The sequence below is a fragment of the Melanotaenia boesemani genome, chromosome 19 (genome assembly GCF_017639745.1).
Source record: "Melanotaenia boesemani isolate fMelBoe1 chromosome 19, fMelBoe1.pri, whole genome shotgun sequence".
In the NCBI taxonomy this organism is placed as follows: domain Eukaryota; kingdom Metazoa; phylum Chordata; class Actinopteri; order Atheriniformes; family Melanotaeniidae; genus Melanotaenia; species Melanotaenia boesemani.
In genome coordinates, this window is record NC_055700.1 from 4350251 (window position 1) to 4373921 (window position 23671).

Below are 23671 nucleotides of genomic sequence, written 5' to 3' on the forward strand. Positions count from 1 at the left end.
GTGCGTCCTTAAACTTTAAGGGAAGTAGTTTCTGTAGCTGTCATGATTATCAGACTGGAAGTGAATGTAGGAAATGATGACAGCTCCATCCAATCAGAGCCTGTTTTATAGTTAAAAAGATCTTTTTGTTTTTTCAATGCAGGATTGTCCTTTATAATTTCAAAATTGTCAAAATACAGTTAACTAAACTGAGGTTAAAGCAGCCGGTTATCAACTTTCCTTGTGGATCAAATGGCTGCGTGACGCTGACGTTCAGTAAAGAGAATTAATAGTCTGCTCTCTTGTTGCTTTGATCGACATGTGCCTGAAATCCTCTTGTTCTTCACTTTTCCGCTCACTATTAAAAGTCCTGAGGAGAAACTCTGAGGTTTATGTGGCTCTTTTATCTGCATGGCACACTGTCTCTATAGTGCTGCTGGATTTCAAGGCTCCGCCTCAAGAGAAAAGATAAGAGAGCATAGCTGATGGGTGTCAATGTGCCAAAGCACATCTCCAGGACAGTGTCAGCAGACAGCTAAAAATCTTTGTTGCATTTTTTACAGGCAGGCAGCAGAGGAGGCTGATTAAATGGCATCCAGCTCTCACATCTTTGTTCATCTGGTTTGTTGCCGGTTGTAACCAAAACTCAGCGATGCAGATATTTATCTAATAAATAATCCATAAATCATGAGGTGTGTTAAGGTGTTGTTTAGCTGGAAAAAATTTAAAATAAAACTTCAGGGTAACTTTTGCTATATTGGATTAGTGACTGCTGACAATCAGTCTGTCAAACTCCAGAAGTTTGCGAACAACACCACCCTCACTGGCCTCACCTCTGGTGGGAGTGAGTCAACCTACCTAGGGAGATTGATCATCTGGTGACCTGGTGCAGCAGTAACACTTGGAGCTTAATGCTGCAAGGACAGTGGGACAGATTCGATCCAATATTATCAGGCTCAGATATCAACTTCATTCATGGATCAGACATCAGGCCAATGATCTTCTGGGCTGTTTTTCTCACTTTCTGAAGAGCAGCTCTGTCAGCTGCAGAACAGTTTCCATACCAAGAGGTGATGGCATAGGTTAAAACACTTTCCACCGAGTAGTGATAGAAAGACTGTAGCAGGTTTGGAGGAAGATGGACTTTCTTTAGTGTTCTGAGGAAATAGAGCTTTTTTTTTTACAACAGCAGCTGTGTTCCCAGACCATTTAAAATCCTGATATTCTGATATTAACCCCCAAAAATTTAAAATGGGGCACCCTCTCCACCACCATGCCCTCCATCTCCAATGGCCAGAGGTTCCCCCTTTTCTGCCTGTAATCAATAACCAGTTCTTTGGTCTTTTTATGTTTAGGTCGGGGTTGTTAGAGGCTGTAGAGGAGGGGACTGAGTGCACACCCCTGTGGTGCTCCCATTTCAGGGTTGTGGAGGTGTGGGGACCAAGTCTCACAGTCTGTGTCCAATCACTGAGAAAATCCACCCTCAAATACACTTGCTCAGGCTAAGGTCCAGCATTTTTGTGATCAGCTTGCTGGGTTAAATTAAATTTAAAGCTGACCTCCAGTCCACAAAAAGCGTCCTAACATACGACCCTTTCTCCTCCAGGTGTGACAGTGCAGCATGCAGGGCAGTGTAAATTGCATCTTCTGTCAATCTGTTAGCATGTATGCATATTGGTGGGGGTCAAGAGAGAGGGGCATGGATTTTTCAAGGATCACCATGATGAGTCTTTCAAACCATTTGGAGTATACACGCATGTGTTTGGCTGTGCACACTGACTTTAAGTCTGCCATGACATTTCACTCTTCATCAGTCAATCATCACTTAGGCTATGAGGTTTTTCTCTCTGTAAAACCTGGGTCAGATGAACACAGCTTCAGTGTGCTGAATCATAGTAACACCATTACTACCGTCATTAATGGTAACAGTGTTGTATCTCTAGAAAGAGTAATGGTTTGATTACCCACTACTGGAAAAAGTAACAGTGCTTATTTTAACACCATTATTCCCATCACTGATAAACACACAAACATTGCCTGGCACGGGTACTAACGGTGCTGGTTACCTGACACGTCACATCCAGTAATCAATAGCTAGGTGCACAAGTCGGATAAGTAAGAAAAACACAGATAAGTAAGAAAAACACTGATATTATAAGTTTTGTCCTCATTTAGGCTCTTCCTTTGTCTTGCAAAATACATTAAACAACGTATACTTAATTTATTTAACTCACTGACCAATTCTTCGACTTCACTAACTTATTTGGCTATTTTGAAATTTAGACTGACAACAACCTCTGACCAGCTCTGTGGTCTCTGGTCAACTCTGCTGCAGCTTGGCAGCTTGCCTTGTGCAGCTTGTTCTTCTTTTATATCATTTTTTCTTCTTCTTCTTCTCTTTCTCTTGATTAAAAGTGGGTTGCAAGCCAGTGTAAATATATACTGCCTCCACTGTACCACACTGTGTTATATCAGGCCCTATAGCATTAATACAACTCACCAGCTTTGCATGTCACAATAAAATTTTTAGGTGAAAGGTGACATATGATGGATTGGCTGATGGCAGGTCATTTATTATAAATTACCAATAATGATTGCTCTTGTGAAAGGCCACTGGAAACCTGCCCACAAAAAAAAGCATAAAGAAAAGGGTACTTTTGGATCAAGAAGCAAAAGGGGCAGGAGCGCCAGCTACTTTGTTGGAGTGGAGTGCCTCAAAGCTGGAATATACCTTAAGATCACCTGGGATACAGGTAGAATCTTTTTTGTATAACTGCAATCACTCCCCCCTTCCTGAAAGTCTAGGTGAGTTTAAAAAAATCATATTGTGGAGGGCAAACTTCTAGGATGTGGCTGATTCATGAGGTTTCAACCAATTTTCAGGCAGAAATTAAAAAAAATCCATTAAAGCAGCAGATATATAATCATTTTAGAGATTTGTGAGATGGACCTCACATTTAACAGGGCCAGATTACACAAAGTGGCTGTTGGAGTTGGGGAACATCTATCCACAGGGGAACACTTCAAAATAATATGATTAGGAATACTCCTATTTCTACTAGTGAATTTAAGAGTTCTCTGACAATTACCAATAACTATCTCAAGCAGTGAGTAGCAAGGAGAAGGTGTAGATGTAGAGGGCGGACAGCAAGGTGCACAGGAGCTTTGTGGCAGGGATTGAGTCTTAGGATTTAAAACACCTACATGACAAGTACCTCATTGTCACTTCTGACAGACGGAGCTTCTTAGGTTTTGTTTTGGTCTCATATGTGAGACATTCCACCAGATGCTTTCTTTACACTTTCAAGTCTTTAACATTTTTTCCCTTAATATGTTGCTGCCATCAAACTTTTTATGTAGTCTTAACTCAAAATTTTTATGTAGTCTTAACTCAAAATTTTTATTTAGTCTTTGTGGCATATATATATATATATATATATATATATATACACACACACTTACATACATATATATATATGTGTGAAATATATGTGAAAACACAAAAGCTCCTGACCATGCATGGAGGGTTCCACCCCAAATCCAGCACCCTGATACTGGCGCAAGGAAGGAGACAGAGGACTAGTGAGTGTCAGAACCACTATCCAGGATGAAACATCCAACATCCTTGAATACATCAGGAAGACGTCCTCAATGGACGAAGTGCTCGGTGAATGTCTCAGGCAGTGGAAAACAGATCATGAGGTGATGGAGGTCCTGTGGGACTTCCAGATCCAGACCGACAAAATGGTAATGGCAAACTAGCCGGTCATTGTGGTGATGGATAAACAGCAGAGGAAAGCCGTTGTGGTTGACATCACAATACCAAGCGACTGCAACATCAGGAAAAAGGAACATGAGAAACTGGAGAAATACCAAGACCTGAAAGAAGAACTTGAGAAGGCCTGGAAAGTGAAGGCAATAGTGGTGCCCGTAGTCATCGGATCACTCGGGGCAGTAACACCCAATCTGGAAGAGTGCACAGCAGATCCCAGGACAAACCTCAGACATCTCAGTCCAGAAGAGTGCAGTCCTAGGAACAGCAAAGATACTGCACAGAACCCTCAAGCTCCCAGGCCTCTGGTAGAGGACCCAGCTTGGATGGATGAGAGACCGCCCACGGAGGGCATGGGGACAATTTATATATATATATACATATGTAAACTCATGCATTTATTCCTAAAAAAAGTAATGGTTATCTTTTTGAATTCTCCACAGAAATCCCAACTTGAAGGATGGCAGGATTTATGCTGCAGCTTCTTCTTACTGTCGCACTGATCCTGGATTAGTTCTGTAAAGCATCAAACTAAAAAGACAGAAAAAGGAGCTCACATGACATGAATCCACTTAGATTGTATTTTGTTCTGTCATAACTTGTCACATTCCTAAAGTATTAAAACCTTTTTTTTAATAAATAGATGTAGATGTATCTTGTTTATCTTGAAAGAAATCTTATACGCCTGATCGTTGAACTGTGAAGCCCCAAACCCAAGCAGAGCGGATTAAACAGTAACCAACAAATATGATCTGTAAATAGAAAGTTTGTAATGAAGGGAGAAACTGTCTAAACATCTTCAAGGGGAGGACAGATATAAATAACAATCAAATCATCTCACAGGATGTGTGAAGGATGCTGCAGGAACAATGTTACTGATGATAATTGCTGCTGCTGCATAGAAGCTGGCTGCTCCTAAATCACCACCTGCACCATCAGACTGACATCTGCTGGCCATCAACACAATGCACGACTCTGTACAACATGAGAATGGGTTAATGCATGTTGTTTTATATTATGGTTGATATTACTGGACATACAGTCTAGATATTTCTCTCTTCTCTTTTTTTTTTTTTTTTTTTATTTATTTCAATAGTTCATAGGCCCACACAAGACAGATTGAGCATAGACAAAATATTCTTAGTTACAAAACAGCCTCTGACCAACCTCAGCGCCACCCCCAAGACCTCAGGACATTATCAAAAGTAATCACCTGGTCCTGAAGAATACTATCTTACATGGAAAACATGATATATGACACTGTATCATTGTTTTTTGAACAAGAAATAAGCTAAAAATGCAGAAGTAGTGAATAAAATACATCATCATCTGGGGCCCCTGCTGTTCATCATTTACCTTTTCTCTCTTGTTTATATTTTTAAAAAACACCACATACATTTTCTTTGCTATGTGGAAGACACCAGCTCTATCTCTCTACCAAACCGAACTCCACCCTCCCACCATCCTCCCTCACAGATTGTCTTCAAGAGATTAAGTCCTGGTTCACCTCAAACTTTCTTAAATTAAACAACAGTAAAACAGAAATGTTATTAGTAGGCACCAAATCCACTCTCTCCAAATCTGACAGTTTCTGCATTCCCATTGATGATTCTTCCATTTCCCCCTCCCCTCAGGTAAAGAGTCTGAGTGTCATCCTCGACAGCACTCTGTCTTTCACATCACATATCAATAACATAACCCGGTCGGCATATTTTCACCTTCGCAATATCAACTGCCTCCACCCCTCCCTCACCCCTCACACCTCCACCATACTTGTCTACAGCCTTGTCACCTCCAATCTTGATTACTGTAACTCGATTCTGTTTGATCTTCCCCAAAAAAACACTTCATAAACTTCAACTGGTTCAGAATGCAGCTGCCCGGGTCATTACAAGAACCCCATCCACCCATCACATCACCCCTGTCTTGCAGCAGCTCCACTGGCTCCCCGTCACCTACCGCATCCACTACAAAATCCTGCTGTTCACCTACAAGGCCATCCATAACCGTGCTCTTCCCTACCTTTCTGATCTCCTCCATGTCTCTTACCCCCCCACCCGCCTTCTTACCATAGGGAGCAGAGCTTTCAGCTGCTCTGCTGCTCATCTCTGGAACTCCCTCCCCCCAGACCTCCGTAACTCTGATTCAATACAGCTGTTCAAATCCAAACTCAAAACACATCTGTTTAAACTGGCATACTCGCTGTAATATTTGAAGCTGCATTTTATTATTGTTTTATGTATCCTTTTATTTATGTGTGTATTTATTGATTTGTTGTTATGCTTGTGTTTTATCTTGTAAGGTGACCTTGATTATCTAGAAAGACGCCCACAAATAAAATGTATTTTTATTATTAAAAAATTAGGTTTATTCCATAATTCAGTTGCTTGTAGAAGCACCTTTAGTAGAAATAACTTGGTAATTTTCTGCATGACATTATCAGTTTGACGTGGCTGTGGAGGAATTTTGGTCCATTCTTCTTTATAATGTTGCTAAAGTTGCTGCACAACTTTTTGGAGGACCCAGCACAGCATTTCCATCAGGTTGAGGTCTGGACTTTGACTGGATCATGTCAACACCGTGATTATTTTCTTTTTCAGGCATTCTGTTGTAGATTTGATGCTGTGATTGGGATCATTGTCATGCTGCATGATCCAGTTTCAGCTGGGCTTTAGCTGTCTGACAGACAGTCTCACATTTGAATACCTTGTTATTCTTTTGGCATACATGATCCATTCAGTGACTGCAAGGTGTACAGGTCCTGTGGCTGCAGGACAAGCCCCAATTATCATCCCTCTGCCACCGTGCTTGACAGGTGGTATGAGCTGTTAGTGTTGATATGGTACAGGCCCAGATTGGCCCACAGGAGGAGCGGGACAATTCCCATTGGCCTGGACCCAAAAGAGGCTGGACTGGCCTCCTCATTAAATAAATAAATAATAGTAATAATGTTACATCACCTTGAACATAAAAGCTGGTTATTCCAACCTTGGATATGCAACAGGTCCTCTATGGGATTTCCTAGGATCATAGATAAAATATTTGGTAATTTTATCCTCAAAACAAGAACAGGACTGACTGTTTACACCACATGTGCCCTCTGTGGCTTCCCATCCTATGTTTTCTACTCAGATAACTGCATATTGCACAGCCTATGACGCTGCTCCCTGTCGCCCACAGGTCAAGCTTCCCATTGACACTGTTGTCTGGCCCAGAAGTCCCCCAGGGCCAGTGTGTGGTCCTGCAACATCAACCAAAAATAAAATTTCTAGGCTAATAACAAAAACGTTAAGACAAAGCCACATAGATTAGACAGGAGAGGGCCAGTCAGATTATCAGATCGGAGAAATTTAATCCATATCGCTTGTAGAAGGATTGTGTTTAGTCAGCTTCAAGTAAATTTTAAACATGTTGTGCTTAATGTCAGACCATTGAGCAACAAGTCATTTTTAATTAATAATGTTATTTCATCATGTTTTAACTGAGACATGGTTAGAAAAAAACAGTGTCCTTACTGAATTGGCTCAACTTCACTACAAGTCTAAACCACGACAAAACCAAAGAAGTGGGGGTTTCTGTGCAATACTGAGGGACAATAAAGTCACCCACAAATCCTCATTTGGGTTTTTTTCATCATTTGAGTATGTGTCATTACAACTGGAGCTAAAACAAGCTTCCATACTACCTGTCACGCTTAACAAACCACCACAGAATTGTTTTATTAGTGATTTTACTGAATTACTTTCAGTTGTGTGCACTGAATTTGTCTTCTAGTCGTCTTAGGAGACTTGAATGTGCATGTGGATGTAGACAATGACAAGAACGCAAAAGAATTCAGTGCTGTCCTCCAAACTTTTGGCCTAATTTAACATGTGAGTGAGCCTACTCATAACAAAGGCCAATTACAAAAGGTGTTATTACTTGTAAATGTAAATGTCGTGGATGTTGTCCTATCTGATCTTTTTTCTGTGTGCTTTAACTTGTCTGTTGCACCCAAACCAGGAGTTGAGCCAGCAGTTATTTGAGGAAGACTCATAAATGACACAAGAAGGAAACAGTTTAGGGATTACATTTGAAAATATACCTCATGCTTTAATGTTAATAAATTGGTACACATCACATCAAGTGAATGTCTTGGACACTTGCCCCGATTAAGGTTAAAATGGCTAAAATTAGGCAAAAGGCGCCATGTGGAAATGAGACTCAGTCAAGGCACAAAAAGGGAATGCTGGAGAGCCGAATGAAAACGGCACAAGTAAAGCTCCAGGTCCATTATGAGATTTACAAAGAAAAGTCACACATGTTCAACCAGACACTGCGTAGAACAAAGGAGAAGTACTTTTCTGAAGTTATCGCAAACTGTGGAAACAATTCTCATATCTTGTTTGCTATCGTAAATAGATTAACAAACTCCCCAGTCTCACAGCCCTTAGAATTCATTTCAACATCTAAGTCTATTGAGTTTGCAATATTTTTGTGACAAAGTCCTGGGCATTAAAAATGCAATAACTTTCACAACAGAAATGGCACATCTGCTGTCAGTTAGACACCTAGAGCTGACACATTTTACACTCGTCACTGAAAAGACTGCTGAAGATGTTATTTCCAGTCTGAGTTCCTCTGCGTGCTGCCTTGATGAGTTACCCTCTAGATTCTAAAGCCGGTGCTGAGCAGTTTGTTATCTTGCTCATTTGGTTAACATCTCCTTTCAGACTGGAACATTTCCAAAGGCCCTAAAATGCTGTGATTAAGCCTCTTCTAAAGAAGGATAGTCTTGATATCACAGTACTGAACAAATACCAGCCCATTTCAAATTTGCCATTCTTAGGTAAAATCCTAGAAAAAGTCATTTACCAACAGCTTACAGACTTCCTTCGGGCAAATAATGTTTTTGATATCTTGCAGTCAGACTTTAGGCCCTATCACAGTACTGAGACAGCACTGATCAAGGTGACCGAAGATATCCACCTAAACACAGATTTAGTTTTAGTTCTGCTGGACCTGCGCGCTGCATGTGACACAGTGGACCATGAGATTCTTTTACAGAGGTTGGAAAACTCGGTTGAAATCTCTAGCATGGCTCCCAAATGGTTCAGGTCTTACCTTGAGGACAAGAAATATTTTGTTGAAATTGGTAACTGAGTCTCAGACCAGATGGTTTTGACTTGTGGGGTTCCCCAAGGGTCGATCCTGGGGTCACTCTTGTTCAGTTTACACATGTTCCCTCTAGATCAACAAATATGCAGCAAAATTGTGTCTTACTATAACTATGCAGCTGACACTCAGATCTGTGTGTCACTGCACTGAATAAATCAGTGTGTGGATGAAAAACAACTTCCTCCAGCTAAACTCAGACAAAACTAAAATCAGCATCTTTGGCCCACAGAAAAAAAAAGAACGTGTTATAAGTCATCCTGACTGGCCTCTCTAAACGAACTGGAAAACAACTGCAGTACATTTAAAATGCTGCTGCTCCAGTCCTAACTAGAGCCAGAAAATATGACCACATCAGTCCAGTGCTCAAGTCTCTGCACTGGCTTCCTGTCGCTCAGAGAATAGACTTTAAAACAGCTCTGCTTGTGTACAAGTCCTTTCATGGTCTAACACCAAGGTACATCTCTGACATGCTAGAACGTTGTGAACTATCTCAGGAAATAGTCTCCTGGCCAACTAAACATGGCGAGGCTGCTTTTCAGTGCGATGTGGCTGAAGTCTGGAACAGTCTGAAGATGTGAGACAAGCGTCCAGTATAGCAATGTTCAAGACTAGGCTTGAAGACTTGGCCGTCCTTATAGCAGCTGACTTTATTTTTTAGTTTTTTTTTATTATTATTTCTGTACCATTCGATTTTAATCTTTAAATGTTTATTTGTTTTTGTTTGTAATTATTTACTGTTTGCTGTAAGGCACACCCAGCTGCTTTTTCTATTTGAAAATTGTAATATAAATAAAATTGCCTTCGTCCATATCTGTGCTTGTCCAGCTCAGAAACATCTGATAACTGGGCCAATGAGGAACATTTTATTAGTCCAGGTTAAAAGCTGATGAGGAAACTTTTTTACTTTATCGGTGTGTTTATGTGGTTGTAAATGCTGTTGTTGGGCAGCTTCTCTAAGATGACTGCTGATGTCTTTCCTCCTTGGCATTACTTTCACACACACCTGAATGTTTTAGACCAGAAAACTACCAAAACCTCTTTTTATAGAGATGCTTAGAATTGCTAACTACCTTTATAAAAGATAAATGGAAATAATTAAATAAATGTGTCCACTTGTTATTTTTTCTTCTCACACATTTGGTTCCATTTAGTAACACTACTTTCTTTACTGAATTACAGCTGCTGATAACGCAGCCTGTACCTCCACCCTGTGGTGACGTCTTACAGCCTAGTAGAACATGCAGGGCAGTGGGTCCTAAATCCAAAACTGAGAAACACTGGCCTAGTTTATCGACTTCAAACCAGTTAATGGAAATATCTCATTCACGTTGTTTTTTCCTTAGGTTTGCTCCTCAAGCAGTATCAAACTAAACCACTATTATACTAAAACACAACTGGGAAGGACCCGATTGATCTGCAGCTCTTTCAAGCGCTTGCTCTTCATGCCGGATCTAATAGATAAAAATTAGAAGACCTCTGAATCATTTTGCTTAATATTGTCTATCTTCACCAAGTAATTAAAAACACTGTACTGCAGTGTGCAAGCCTTCTGAAACCAAATTTAGCAGAATGATTAGAAAAAAAAAGTGTAAACTTCGCTCAACTATCAGCATGTTTGATGCAAAGAAGAACTTCATCTGTGAAACATGGTGGGGGAAGTGTTATGGTTTGGGGTTGCTTCACTTCTGCAGGAACTGGTCACCTTTCAGTCAATGATCAGACAATGAAATCTGGATATAATGAAAGCGTAAAGATAACATAAGTGGAGTTAAAAGAAGTTCATTAGCATCGTTGGAGACATTACGTAGCAATTTGACAGAGTCAGTATATTCCTACTTAAATGTGCAAAAAGAAGTTATTCTGTTATTCACACACACACAGTAATAAATCTTAAAAAAACTAGCAGAAAAATAAAGGACAAGACATTCAAGCAGCAGCCATTAACTTATTTATTATACTGAATTTACGAAAAGTAAAAGCAAACACTTGAATAAACAGTATTGTACATTTTAGTCTGTTATCCTATAGTTGGTGTGGTGGTTTTTGAAAAGCATTTCACTGTACACAAGGCTAATGACCTTACAACCTTTTTTCGTTTTTTTTCAAATTTCACCTTTTTTAAAAACACCGAAAAGCGGACGACATGGATGCTCCAGCGCCGATGCACCGGAGTAAGGCAGACACGGGTGTGAACGACCCCTTCACTGCCACCGAGATGCAGGGAAATCAAAAGACTGACTTTTACAGGGAGAATCGTCGGCCATGTTGGATCTCTGCGGCCGGTTTTTCTTTTTTTTTCCCCCAGCCGGACTCCGGAGGCTGTCTGAATCTCTGCAGCTAAACTATCAACCTACATGCAAGCAGAACTTTAAACAGACATCAGCTGATGTTACACCGAAACAAACATTTACAGGATGGATCAAGTCTTAAAAATCCTCTGACAGCTAACTCCATCCTGACTCTGGGCTTCGGAAACTTGCTCATCTGTTTTGTAGTTTCAAGAAACAGATGCAAAATCTGGATTTCTTTTCAATCTATAGAATGACAATAGAGAAAAAGGGGAGAAAAGAGAAAAAAAACTGTAAAACAATAAAAAAAGAACAATATAAGTAATAATATTTGTTCATTTATTTCTGTATATTTATTTATACATTTTATTTTTCCTTTACTGCAAGTAAGGTACTTTTTTTGGGTTATTTTTCTAAATATTAATCCCCATGCTTTCTATTTCCCTGGTGCTTGTGCTCATTGTAACAGCTGAAATGAAGATTTAAGCTTCTAGTTTTGAACCAGCAGCCTTCCATTAACCAGTCAACATTAGTCAACTCAACCGAACGGTTAGAGCAGCTGACACAAGAGCAAGGAAAAATGAAAAGAATGAAAATAAATTCATACAATGAAAAATCCAAGCACATACACACAAATAATTGCTGAAATTATGTTGATATACAAAGATAAATGAACAAATATATATGATTTGTCTTCATTTTATTAGTTACTTCATTTCTCTTTGCATTTCCACATTGTTTTGATTTACTTGTCCCGTCATCTGTTTCATGTCTGCGAATCAATAGAGAAAATAACCGTCCCCACTAATCCTGATATGACAGCTCTGCAGCAGTACAATCAAACATTACCTAAACCTCAGTAATAAAAAGTGTCTTCTTACCACAGATGAACAGGAAGGTTCTTTTAGTAGCAAGCCCACAGGGATACTTTGTTTAATCTGAACTCTACAGCAGAGACAAAGCGTGCACAGTAAACAGGAAGCAGTCAGAGCAGGCCCAAAGGAGGGGGGAAAGAAAAAAAAAAAGGCATTTCTCCTTGTAAATGTGGAATCTGGAGACAGATTTAAAAAACAAAAATAAATAAATGAAGGTGTTTCCCAAATGTTTTAACAAAGATGGCGGTGAACATCTCCAAACAAACATGTGGTTTCATGTCCACACACAACATGTCACTGCTAATGACAGGAACTTCAGGCGGGTTGAATGATTACTGTGCAGTTTAGACTTACAATAAAGTGATCTTTAATGTACTACTTCAAACCTTTTGTTGAGTACGAGCTAATCGATGCAAGGATGGGGAAAAAGCCTACAAAATAAACAAAATAAAAAAAAAAAAAAAACGTAAATCTTCGATCTGGAATGGAAATTTCAACAGTAGCAAAGAAAAGAACCATGTAAGGTTTTTGACGTTTCATGATATTTTACAGCTCACGGGGCTGCGGAGGCGAGAGAGCAACAATACTTCAACGTGGCCTCGATGAGAGTAATAGGAGTCCACAGTGCTAACCATCGCCCTCTGAGATACCCTGACGCCCTCTGAATGTGAGTGTTTGAGTGGGGGGTGTGTGTGCAGAGGGGAGGATGGTGCTGTCACCGTCACCTGACAGCAGGAAGAACGGGGGGCGGGGGTCCATGTGGGAACCAGCACATAGAAATATGTGTTTCTCTGGGTGGGAAGGTGGGAGCTGGGCTGATAAAGGACGATACAGATGTTCCTGCTGATGTCAGGGAAGTTCTCCAGCAGTATGATGGGAGATGTCTGAGGGCAGTTCTGAGGGGCTGGGGGTGTGGTGCCGCCCCTCCCCCTGCATCTAGAAGGTCTTCCTGTGGATGGCACGTGCTCTGTCTTCTTCATACTCCCGCTTTGACACCCACATCTTTTTAAAGGTGTCCAACGATGCCAAGATGGAGCCGCTGCAAAGATGAAGAGGTCACAGTCAGCACTACTGATGGATGAAGGGTTCTGACCCACAAATACAGACCATATGTACTCGTGTATGTGAGGATTTCTGAGTCTGTCATCCAATCACAGACTTATTCTGACTTCCTCTAGTTTTTAGTTATTTTTTTATTTACATCTTTATTATTGGTAAATTTACTTCAAGTAAGAAGCCTGTGTTTCAACTATGATCCCGCTCTAACATAAGCAGGCTTGTCCTGCTTTACTGTTGGTGTTGTATTGCTACTGGTACCTGAGGGCTCTCTGAAGGGATTAATAAAGTATTTCTATTCTATTCTATTCTATATTATCAATCCATAATAATTCCAAATTTTAGATCAAATTTACGCCTAATAGTCCGCTTGATGGTGTCAGTGCTAACCTTGCTAACAGAACTTCTACATGTTTGGACATCAATGTACCAAGTGTGAAGTTCAGGCTACATATTCCAAGTATGATGTCAAACACCTCTGGATTGTCATGATAAGTTTATTGGAAAGTAACTCAGTGAAAAGTTAGTTGTCATGGTGAAATCAGCTTTCTTTTTTCTGCGCTGCATCAGGGATGTGGTTTTGATTTTAGTCAAAAGTTTCAGTCAAAATCCTTCAATTGTGAAGTCAAGACGTCAGCTTTGTTGTATTTGTGGATCAGAAACAGCATTCGAGAGCACGTTCACTTATTCATTTATAAATAATCACACACTTCAAACTTTTGTTTCACTCTTCTTTTTCTCAAACAAAACTGAGTTCTTACCCGATCCATGTGGAGTACAGCCTCTCCTGTGGCGCAGAGATCTACACAGGAAGAGGAAAAACAACCACAGGTCACTGAAACACAACTTCATAGAGCATTTATGCCTCAGTTTAAGGGTCTACTATGAACATCTGAACTCCGATTTAATAACGAATTCTTCTTTGAGGAAAGCATATTGAAATCTCTGAGTTTTTCTCTCAGCGGTAGTTCAGTGTTACAGCGTTCTGTGCATGTAAAAGGTCAATAGAATTATATAAAAAAAAAAGAGAAATCAGCTAATCAATCAGAGCAAACTGAGCTTTTTGAAGCTAAAAAGGATTTTAACGGGCTCTTTAAAAAGACAGGAATAAATAAACACTGGAAATTGATAAACAAGAAGCAGCTTTGCATTAAAATCATAATTCAGTAATCTGCCAACATTTGAAGACATTTACAGAAATGATGTACACAGACATTTACCTGAAACCTTTCTCTAACGTGGCTGAATCATACTCAAGTCAACCAACAGTTTTCATGTTTCTGGTCTCAGTGACACGTCTATATGGTCTAACTGTGTGTGATGTGGCGAGTATCATAGTGTGATGCATTTCCTACAAAAACCTGAAGTTGCCTTACTTTGATCTTCACGTCTTTGGGTGCAAGCTTCTTCACTTCAGTTAGTAGTCTTTCCCCAAATCCTGAAAAGAAAACACACAATGAGCAATAAGTTACAGTCTGATGCTGCTGTGTTGTCATTTTTTTCCTCTTAAATCTATTTAGTAAGAAATTTTAACTAAAAAATGACTGATTTGAGTCTGTTGCAGCAGAGAAACATCTCAAACCTGCGGAACAGGCCCTTGAGGTCTGGAGTTGGTGATCCCCGTCTTGGACCATCTCCTGTGTGCACTGCAATGTTAATACTGACCTTTGATCAGTGTTGACCCTCCACACAACACGATGGTAGAGAAGAGCATGCGCCGCAGATCCATGTCAGACTTTTGGATGGCGTAGGCCAGAACCTCGTGGATCCCCGAGCTCTCGTCTCCGATCAGGTCGGGTCTGAACAACAGCTCCGGTGCCCGGAACCTCGCCGGACCAATCTGAAATAAGGGAGATCAGGGTTTGTTCTCAGGATGGAGGAGGAGGAGGTATATTGTACGTTTCAGAATGCGATCTTACATTTAAAGTGCTGCCATCGGGGAGAACATACTGAGCCTTCTCTGTTTCTAAAGTCTCGTCCTTCTGAGGGTTCAGAGAAAGGTAGCAGGCTCTCTGCAAAGTAGGAAACATGTTGGATTAGATTGTTTTAACAACACAAATGAGATGATATTCCTGAACATTTCCCAGCTACCACCTTCCTCACCTCTTTGACGGTACGGACGACCTCAAACTCAGCGGACGTGTTGAAGTTGTAGCCTTCCTTACGCAGCAGCAGACGAAGGTACCGTGAGACGTCTCTACCAGCGATGTCCACGCGCATGATGGAGTGAGGGATGGCAAAGCCCTCGTAGATGGGCACGACGTGGGTCACGCCATCACCGGAATCCAACACGACACCGGTGGTGCGGCCTGTGGCGTACCTGGAGGAAGCAGAGCATCAGCATGTGTCAGCTCACTGAGAGAATTAACAATTTATGATGATAAATATCAGACGCAATCACGCCTGCTGATGTTGTTCATGATTAAGAAAAGCCATTTCAGGCAACATGTGGGGGAGTTTCAGAATAAGTAAATCCAGCCACACTGCAGCTGATGCAGATGCTACGCTCTCATTGACACTTAGCAGTTTTTCAGCTTTCTGATTTAGCAATTAGTCACAAATAAGTGATAGACTGATTTCCTTTAAATGTTTGATAATGAACTGGATTTCATACCACCGTCATATTAATTTACCATCACAACATTCAGTTGTGATGCCCGAGTGTCAACTGAATGCAGCCAAGACTGCACACTCCATCACCTTTATCTGTCTCCAGTTCACAAAGAACAAAAATGATCAAAAGAAATTTAACTGGAAAGGGGCAGGGCTATAAACGCAGCACATCCACACTTTCCTGATCATTTTGTGGAAGCAGCTACCAGGAATTCAGCTTTACAGACTCTTGCAGATTTTTTTTTTTAAATAATGTGCAGTAGTTAAAAGGTTTATGATAGAATAAGCTCACATTACAGGATAAGATCCAGTTAAAGATATAAACATCTTCTAGAATCTGAAGTGGAGGGCTAGTTTTAACACATGCATTACATTTTAGACTCAGTTGTAACAAACAGTGATATCTGGTCTAATCCCAATTCTTCCCCTTTGCCTCGTCCCTGTATTATTATTGTCACAGGTAAGGAAAGGTTGTCTTTAATCTTAATATCAAAAAGTAGCGGGCTCGGTGACCACAACTCCTTGACACCTAAAAACAGTGGTGGGGAACCCTGGTCCTTGAGGACTGCAGTCTACAGTACTGATTCAAACCGAATCTGACTGAGAACCTGATAAGCTGTTGGAGCCTTTTGACTTGAATCAGGTGTGTTGTAGCAGGGAAACATCTAAAACCTGCACGACTGCAGCCCTCGAAGACCAGGTGTCCTTATGCAGGCCTAAAGTTAATGAGGAATGTTGCCTCTGCAAAATGGTGGATGGGACCGAGCAGAAGAATCTGGATTGAACGCGAATCTATGCATGCATAGTCTCTGAAAAGAGGTGGTTCCAGTGCTGGTCTGAAGTCAGTCCCTGATGTAGAACCGGCCTGAGAACCGACTCGCTGGTTCGTTCATATTTTCAAAGCGGATGTTTATCTGTTGATGTGATGTTAGGTTGCTCAGGTCTGCATGGAGACAGAAAACCGACTGTTAACTGTTTTTATGACGTTATAATGAACCTAAAATGCATCATGACCTTTAAGGTGTCTGAAGTTGACTTTCTGTAAACTTTTGAATGGACATGTCCAACTGCTCAGTGTTAAGTTCTGCATTGCTCTCCAACATGATGATTAACCACTAAAAAGACCCAAAAGAAGTATCTGAACCATTACTGGACTACTTAACGTTCTGGTTCAGTGACAACTCGTATCTAAACAGCCCTCTCCATCAAACTGGTGACATTTTGACATCAACAGACCAAGAACCACACCGAATACATGACAAGTTATTAGATTTATGGTATAGATAATATAAATTAATATGTTTTGTGATCCTGATTTGGGTATAAAAATGCTATTGACACTTTTTTTTAAAATCCAGGTTAAAGAACCACCTGTTCTTTGCTGCATTTGAATAATTTTTATTTAAAAGTCCAAATCTGCATCCGTTTCTTTTCAGCTTGAATTTTTTAAATTGATCATGTTTTAATAGTGTTTACATCTGATGTTCTTTCTTTTTCCTTTCTCTTTTGTTTAGAATTTTAAATTATGCTTCTTATTTATCTCTGTAAAGCACTTTGAATCACCTCATTGTTAAATTGTGCTTTACAAATAAACTTTCCTTCCCTGTGGGTCATTAAATTTGATCTGTTTTAGGTCAGAATGGAAATAAAGCTACTGGTAATGTGAATATAGTTTTTACTGGTCTGGAAATGTTTTACATCATGCAGGATTATGGTGACCAACCAGCTCAACTCCAACATCTCTGTTTGAAAATCAGAGCCAGTGTAGCATCTATCTGTCTGATCCAAGAAAAAAAAATGTAAAAAATTAGCTTTAGCTTTGACTATTCAGTAATAAATAAAAAAAAGTTGGATAAAATCTAAGAAAACTGCCTTTATAACTAGACTATAAAAACACACAGTTGTTTCTGAAGCCTCCACTAAACAATGCTGCCATCTTACATGTGAACAGTGTAGCTGTTTTAAATATATTAAAAATTGTGTTTATTTCATTACCGTATAATGACTTGCTAGCATGCTGCATGCTATTAGCATTTTAATATGATTTTTTTAGGTTTCTTTTTCAGTGAGCAGAGCTGGCTGACTGCAGATAATTGTGACATTATCATGATCACATTTTTCCCACCAAACAGCTTCAGGCGTCTGTTCAGTCAGCAGCGATGTTGCCAACCGTGATCACACTGTCAAACCCCTTTGAAGGTGTACTTCATGAAGAGGAAATGGGTTTATCACAGAACCGAAGGACATCAAGAAGCTTATCGTGTAGACAGGAGGTTCTTACAAGCTCAGCACAGCCTGCATGGAGATGAAGAGAGCAGGAACGTTGAACGTCTCGAAGAAGATCTCTGCAGCTTTCTCTCTGTTCTTGCTGGGATTGAGTGGAGCTTCAGTCAGCAGCACAGGATGCTGCAAAAGAAACCAAAATACGGGATTACAGGCGCTCTGATATCTCATATGTAAAAAAATATCACACCCTGGACAGGAGCTCACCTCCTCAGAGAAAGTCTGCAGCTGCTCTTTGGAGTAAACGTACTGCCAGATCCTCTCCATGTCGTTCCAGTCATTCACTATCCCGTGCTCCATCGGGTAGCGCACCGACAACAAGCCCCTGTGCTCCTGATCCACAGAGATGTGGGAAAAACACAGACAGGTGACATTATGAAGGACTTTATGGTGCTGTTCAGACTGAGAGACCAAAGAGCTGCTCATAAAAAGGATTTAGTGGAGGGAAAGGTCACATGACACCTCAGCTGATGCTACCCAGAAGGCTCATGAGAGAAAAGCATGTGGAATTTATGAGATCTGATAATGATGACACAGACCATGAATATATGATGGCTGGTGGTGGCAGCATCCTGATGTGGGAGTAGCTCCTTACCTTTAAGTTTCAAGTTTTAACCCTCTTTGCAGAGGCGTTTATGGTTGGGTGACCCTTAGCTGTCCCTTTAGTGATGCTGCCATAGGCTAATGCGCCACGATGCACTGAGCTCTTCCCTCCTTTTTCTCTCTTTTCTCATTATTCACCGCATAGAAATATCTGGCATTATTGTTGTGATTGGGTGATTATTTGTGTTCATCATTCCCTTTCTCAGCACGTATCCCTGCTTTAGAGATGTGGTGCTTGTTGACCCCTCTTTTCCTGTCCTCTCCAACCTCAACCAGTCCAGGCAGAAGGCCACTCTTCCTTAGTCTGGCTCTGCTGGAGGGTTTTTCCTTATTGGTAAAGGTGACTTTTTTCCTCTCCACTGTCATCTGCTGCCCTGTGTATGCTCAGGATGGGGGACTGAATTAGAGAAGATTTGATGCAATATGTTGCTCTTCTTAAACAAGCAATTATTTATCATGAATTGGCTAATAATATCTGGAATGTCACAGGGAGTTTACTGTGGGCCCTTGAGCAAGGCAATAATTAACCCCTACAAGTGCTCCCCGGGCACCAAAACATGGCGGCACACTGCGCTACGGTACATCTAGACATGGGTCAAATGCAGAGCCGAAGAAAAGAAAAAAAAAATTATTATTTTAAATCATCGGCTGAGTCTTTATTCCACTTTTAGGAGCAAGCTGAAGACTCACCTGTTTAAGGAGCATTTCCGCACTTAGCTTAACTCTTCTACCCATCAGAATGAGTTAGAAAGATTTGTCCAGCTCTTTGGCTCAACTCAGCACTGAATAAGCTGCGTGCACTTACGCCCGAGATGACAGTGTATGAAAAAATCGTGATCTCGTAAATAAACAAAGGACTATTACAGGGAGAGAGAGAGGAAAAGCACCGCCTCTAACACTACATGACAGCACCTGTGTCCAACTGGACTCACAGCCGTCTGACTACCACTTAATTATGATGTCCCATCCTCGGTGCATGACCGTAGAAAATCTAGAATCATAACTGAACTACTGTCTGTAAAAGCATCGTGAGATGACTTTGTCGTGACTTGGCGCAGAACAATTAAAACATCATCACTGAATGCATCACTTTGTGAAATTAAAGCAGAATACATCTCCTGTAACTGAGACTTAGATGATGTCTCCCTATCTCTATTAAACAAACTCTCAGAATGTTATTATGATAAAGATCATCATGAATTTCTATTTAATTCAGCAGATTTTCTAAAATAAAAACAATTGAAAGATGAAATATTGTGATGAAAATGCAGTGAAGTATGCAGACTCTTGTCTACACACCTACTGCATGCTTGTTTATTGTTATTCAGCTTATTACTGCATTTTTTGTAACACATTTCAAGAAGTTTAAGGATTTTTTTTCACTTATCCAATGTGGTCCTGGACAGATGATAAACTCTCCCTCAGAGGCAAATTTCTAATACTAAGCTGGACTTACTTGTCTTAGAGAACATGAACCACTGGAACAAGTTTTTCCAACTTGTTCCAAAACATCGTCCAGCTTTAGTCTCTGCTTAGAGCTCTTATTTAATTAGGATGACGTGTTTTCTTGCCTTCATTGCAGTGGCAGACGTGACTAATGTCCCTGGTTGGACTTAAACTGGTTACAGGTCGACATGTTCTGGAAACCAGGATTGGTTTATTGATGTTACTTCCAAATAGTAAAAGTAAAATGGTAAAAACTTGTGTGTAAAATTATTTATATACAAAAACACCTGCTGTAATAAAAAGAAAATACTTACAATCATAAACATGTGACTGTGAGTAGTTTAGAATTAGATAAAAAGCAGCAACAACCAGCCCGATGGTTATTAATGATGATGCTGTGTCAATCATCATTAGACTGGTGCTCTCCACCATCTTCGGCTAGCTGCTAATGCTAACGCTCAGTGAGCAGGACATACAGAGAAAATAGTTCTGAATTTGGAAACTACATTAGTATCTGATCAGAAATAGCCTTTAGAACAAGTCGTTTTGTTTTGGGTCTCCTGGATCTGAAAATGTGACGTCTCCAGTGAGCTGTTCATATTTGCAGGGTAATGTTTCACCACTCAAAGTTTCCCAGCCTTCTCTCTCTGTCTCGCCATCTAACTTCAACTTCAGATGATGTTGCATTCACAGTACTTCTGATGTGGGAAGTTAAAACACCTATTGCTTTTTCTTTGCTGTTGACATCAAATCTCATCATTACTTTTAGAGTTCACATAACTGAGAAGATAAATGAGTTAATAATTCCCTACAATAATTTGTTTAATGTTTTATCTGTTTAAATCTCCCTGTTTAATATGAAATCTACCTTTTAATTTGTTGGAAGTTAGAAAGTCTTAATCCTAATTTGCCTGTGACTTGGTACAGATTAGAGAATCTAAAAAAAAAAAAAAAAGCATCACTGAAAAACTGGCCACATAATCAACAGTTCTCAATGTCAGCCGACAGAAAATAAAACACAATACAGAGGAAAAAACCGACCTGGATGTTATGGAGTCAGTAGATGAAAGAGGAATTGTGTATTGGGTTCTCACTGTTGTTATTAATCGTCCAGCTTGGATTGTCAATTAATTAAAGAAAAATTAGTTGCTGTAATGTCTCTTTATTATTTTGACCAAAGAACGGTAAAAAGAAAAACAACAGCTGTGCCGTCGGTTTGTTTAACGTTTCTTTCCATACGAGGTGTGAGGTACCTCTGCTTTGGGTCCGATGAAGAGGTCTCCCTCCAGGGCTCCTGCCATCACACGCACATGCTTGGGACGTCCCACACTGCAAACAAATATTCACACAATTCAAAATGCTGCACCCGCCACACAGAAACAAAACATGTTAAAGTCACAGAAAACCAGCTTCTTCACAATATCTTTAAGTTCCAAGAATTTCTCCAAGATGGAACCATGTAAGGTCTGATGGAGGAGGTCATAGAGCACTTACTAGTTAGGGAAGCAGTATTTGGGGATCTGGTCACCTGCAAAACCAGCCTTGATGGCCCCCGAACCCTACAGAGAAGAGAAACGTGACATTTGAGCTCAGTATCACAGGCTTGTTTGGAGCGATGTGGTGGGTTAAGCTTTAGGAAGATGGAGGTCATGAGACTGAGCCCGAGGCCACCAGCAGTCACACACTCAGCCAGCAGTAACACTGCAACCCTCTAACTCAAGAGACACTTTGTCCTTTATGCAATCTATTTCAGAGGTCCCTATTTGTGTTTTAAAATCATTTAGTTTTAATTAGCTTAATTTAATACATCCAGAACTAAACTAACCCACATGCTGACCCAAACCAACAAGGAGCTGCGATTCCAGGAGATGACAATCACAGCACAGATTCTCTAAAGATAAACTGTAGTAAAAGTTTACCTACAGACACTGACAAACACTGATTATTAATGCAGCATGTAAGAGCTCTGGGTTAGTGAAAAGAGCTTTATTTCATCAAACATTTGATTGAAAATGACTTGCTATCTCTCCCGCTGAAAGCAGCTAAACTTAGGCCTCTCTTCTGTGTTGCTGAGCATGCAAACTCCTGTCATTTGTCCAGGTGTGTTTTGATAAAATATCACATTGAAGCTTTTGAAGTACCAAAGTTATACATGCACATTGTGTTTGTGTATATAATCAACAGTTTGAACCTGAGTTATTGATCAGGAAGGAGAAGTGCATCTCATGCTTTGTGGAGAAACATTGTTCTGTTACTGCTTTATACTTAAAGTGTCTTTTTTTTAAGTGTTATAAAATTGTATTGTGTGACAGTGATGTTATAGATTGTTTTCAAGCATGTGATGTTAACCATCCAGTGGCTTATGAATGAAAATAATCTAACTTATCCTTAAGAAATTGGCTGGTTACCAGCAATCAGCTGTCCAACTCCAACCACCAGCTGATCCACCAGCACAACTGACTTCCTGAAAATGCTCCCATTCTCCTAGAAGGGAAGCCCACAACTCTGACAAAACACTGGTGTTACACTAAATTATTAAACCATAGGTTAAATATAGGATGATTACTTAAAAAATGAATTATTAGTTTTAATGAAATTCTTACTTTTCATTATTACTTTTGTAAATACAGTGTGTAATAACACAAGTTGTAATTTCTGCCCTAAATCTGCTGGACTCCCATTGACAGCTAGTCCTGATCACGTCCTATCAGTTATACATGCTAAATATTCTAATTAGTGTATACCTAAAACCGTAGGATAGCCCCTGCACTCCTACAGACTATCTGTGATGATAAAACTATAAACAGCTAACATTTATGATCCTGCAAAACGAGGCTCGGCTAGCCGGTTATTGCTGTCAGCTAGCTGCAGCATAAAGTACCGATGGCTTGTAGCTGCACGAATCTTTACAGTTAGCTGTAATTGTGAGCTACAGTAATAGTATTTCAGATGAAGTACTGCAAAAGACTGTATATTACTGCTGCACAGATAATGCGTGTTCGAGGTCGGTCACGTATGTTGTTAGCTAAAACACAATAGTTAAAAAAGCTAACGGCTAACAGCCAGCGGCCTCGGTTTGGGTGTGGATGAATGACATCATCATACTTACATTATCAATCACAACCGGCTGGTTAGCTAAAATGTCATAGGACTCCATGACGGACTGAGTATTTTAGATATGTTTCTATTGATCCGCGTGCGTCTTCCTCTTCGTTTAGTGTTTTAACCATGTAAAAGATAACGCCCTGTCACTGTGCGGTCCACCGTGTCGACGCCGCTCCTCTGCTGCTGGTGCCGCTCAACATAGCCCCGCCTCCATACCACAACACCGCATTGTCGTGGCTTCTGCTTGATTGGCAGCCAAAGAAACCAATCAAGTTGGTGCTGGCCCCGATTGACAGAAGGGAAATCAAATCAGAGTACTTGGAAGAATTGCCATGCGTGAGCTTTCCGTCAACTAGTAACCTCCGCTTTGTGAAATCCGTGGAAACCAAAACAGCATAGTTGTGAGACAAATGGTACCCGTTTAATTGTGTTGATTTGAGTGCATATGCCATTAAAACAACAAACATGTTTAAAACTCAGGTGTTGCGTTATTA

The 23671-nt window shown here is 40.3% G+C and overlaps 1 protein-coding gene across 1 annotated transcript; it reads right to left on the reverse strand.

Annotated features, from left to right (window-relative positions):
- Positions 1–11334: 11334 nt before the first annotated feature.
- actr1b (actin related protein 1B) lies at positions 11335–23484 on the reverse strand. Its single transcript, XM_041970821.1, has 11 exons — positions 23182–23484; positions 21567–21631; positions 21326–21401; positions 18231–18356; positions 18022–18146; positions 15231–15447; positions 15047–15139; positions 14793–14967; positions 14504–14565; positions 13889–13929; positions 11335–13110 (listed from the first exon to the last, which is right to left on the reverse strand). Exons 1-11 carry the CDS (start codon positions 23227–23229, stop codon positions 13008–13010), a joined length of 1131 nt encoding a protein of 376 aa, XP_041826755.1. The 5' UTR covers positions 23230–23484; the 3' UTR covers positions 11335–13007.
- Between the last annotated feature and the right edge of the window lie 187 nt (positions 23485–23671).

Bases quoted from the DNA above. Each gene is read 5' to 3' on its own strand.
- actr1b (XM_041970821.1), bottom strand. From the start codon at position 23,229: ATGGAGTCCTATGACATTTTAGCTAACCAGCCGGTTGTGATTGATAAT. The intron at 13,930-14,503 runs GTAAGGCAACTT...CTTCCTGTGTAG, and splicing joins CCAAAGACGTGAAGATCAAA to ATCTCTGCGCCACAGGAGAG. The intron at 13,111-13,888 runs GTAAGAACTCAG...TCATCTTTGCAG, and splicing joins CTGTACTCCACATGGATCGG to CGGCTCCATCTTGGCATCGT.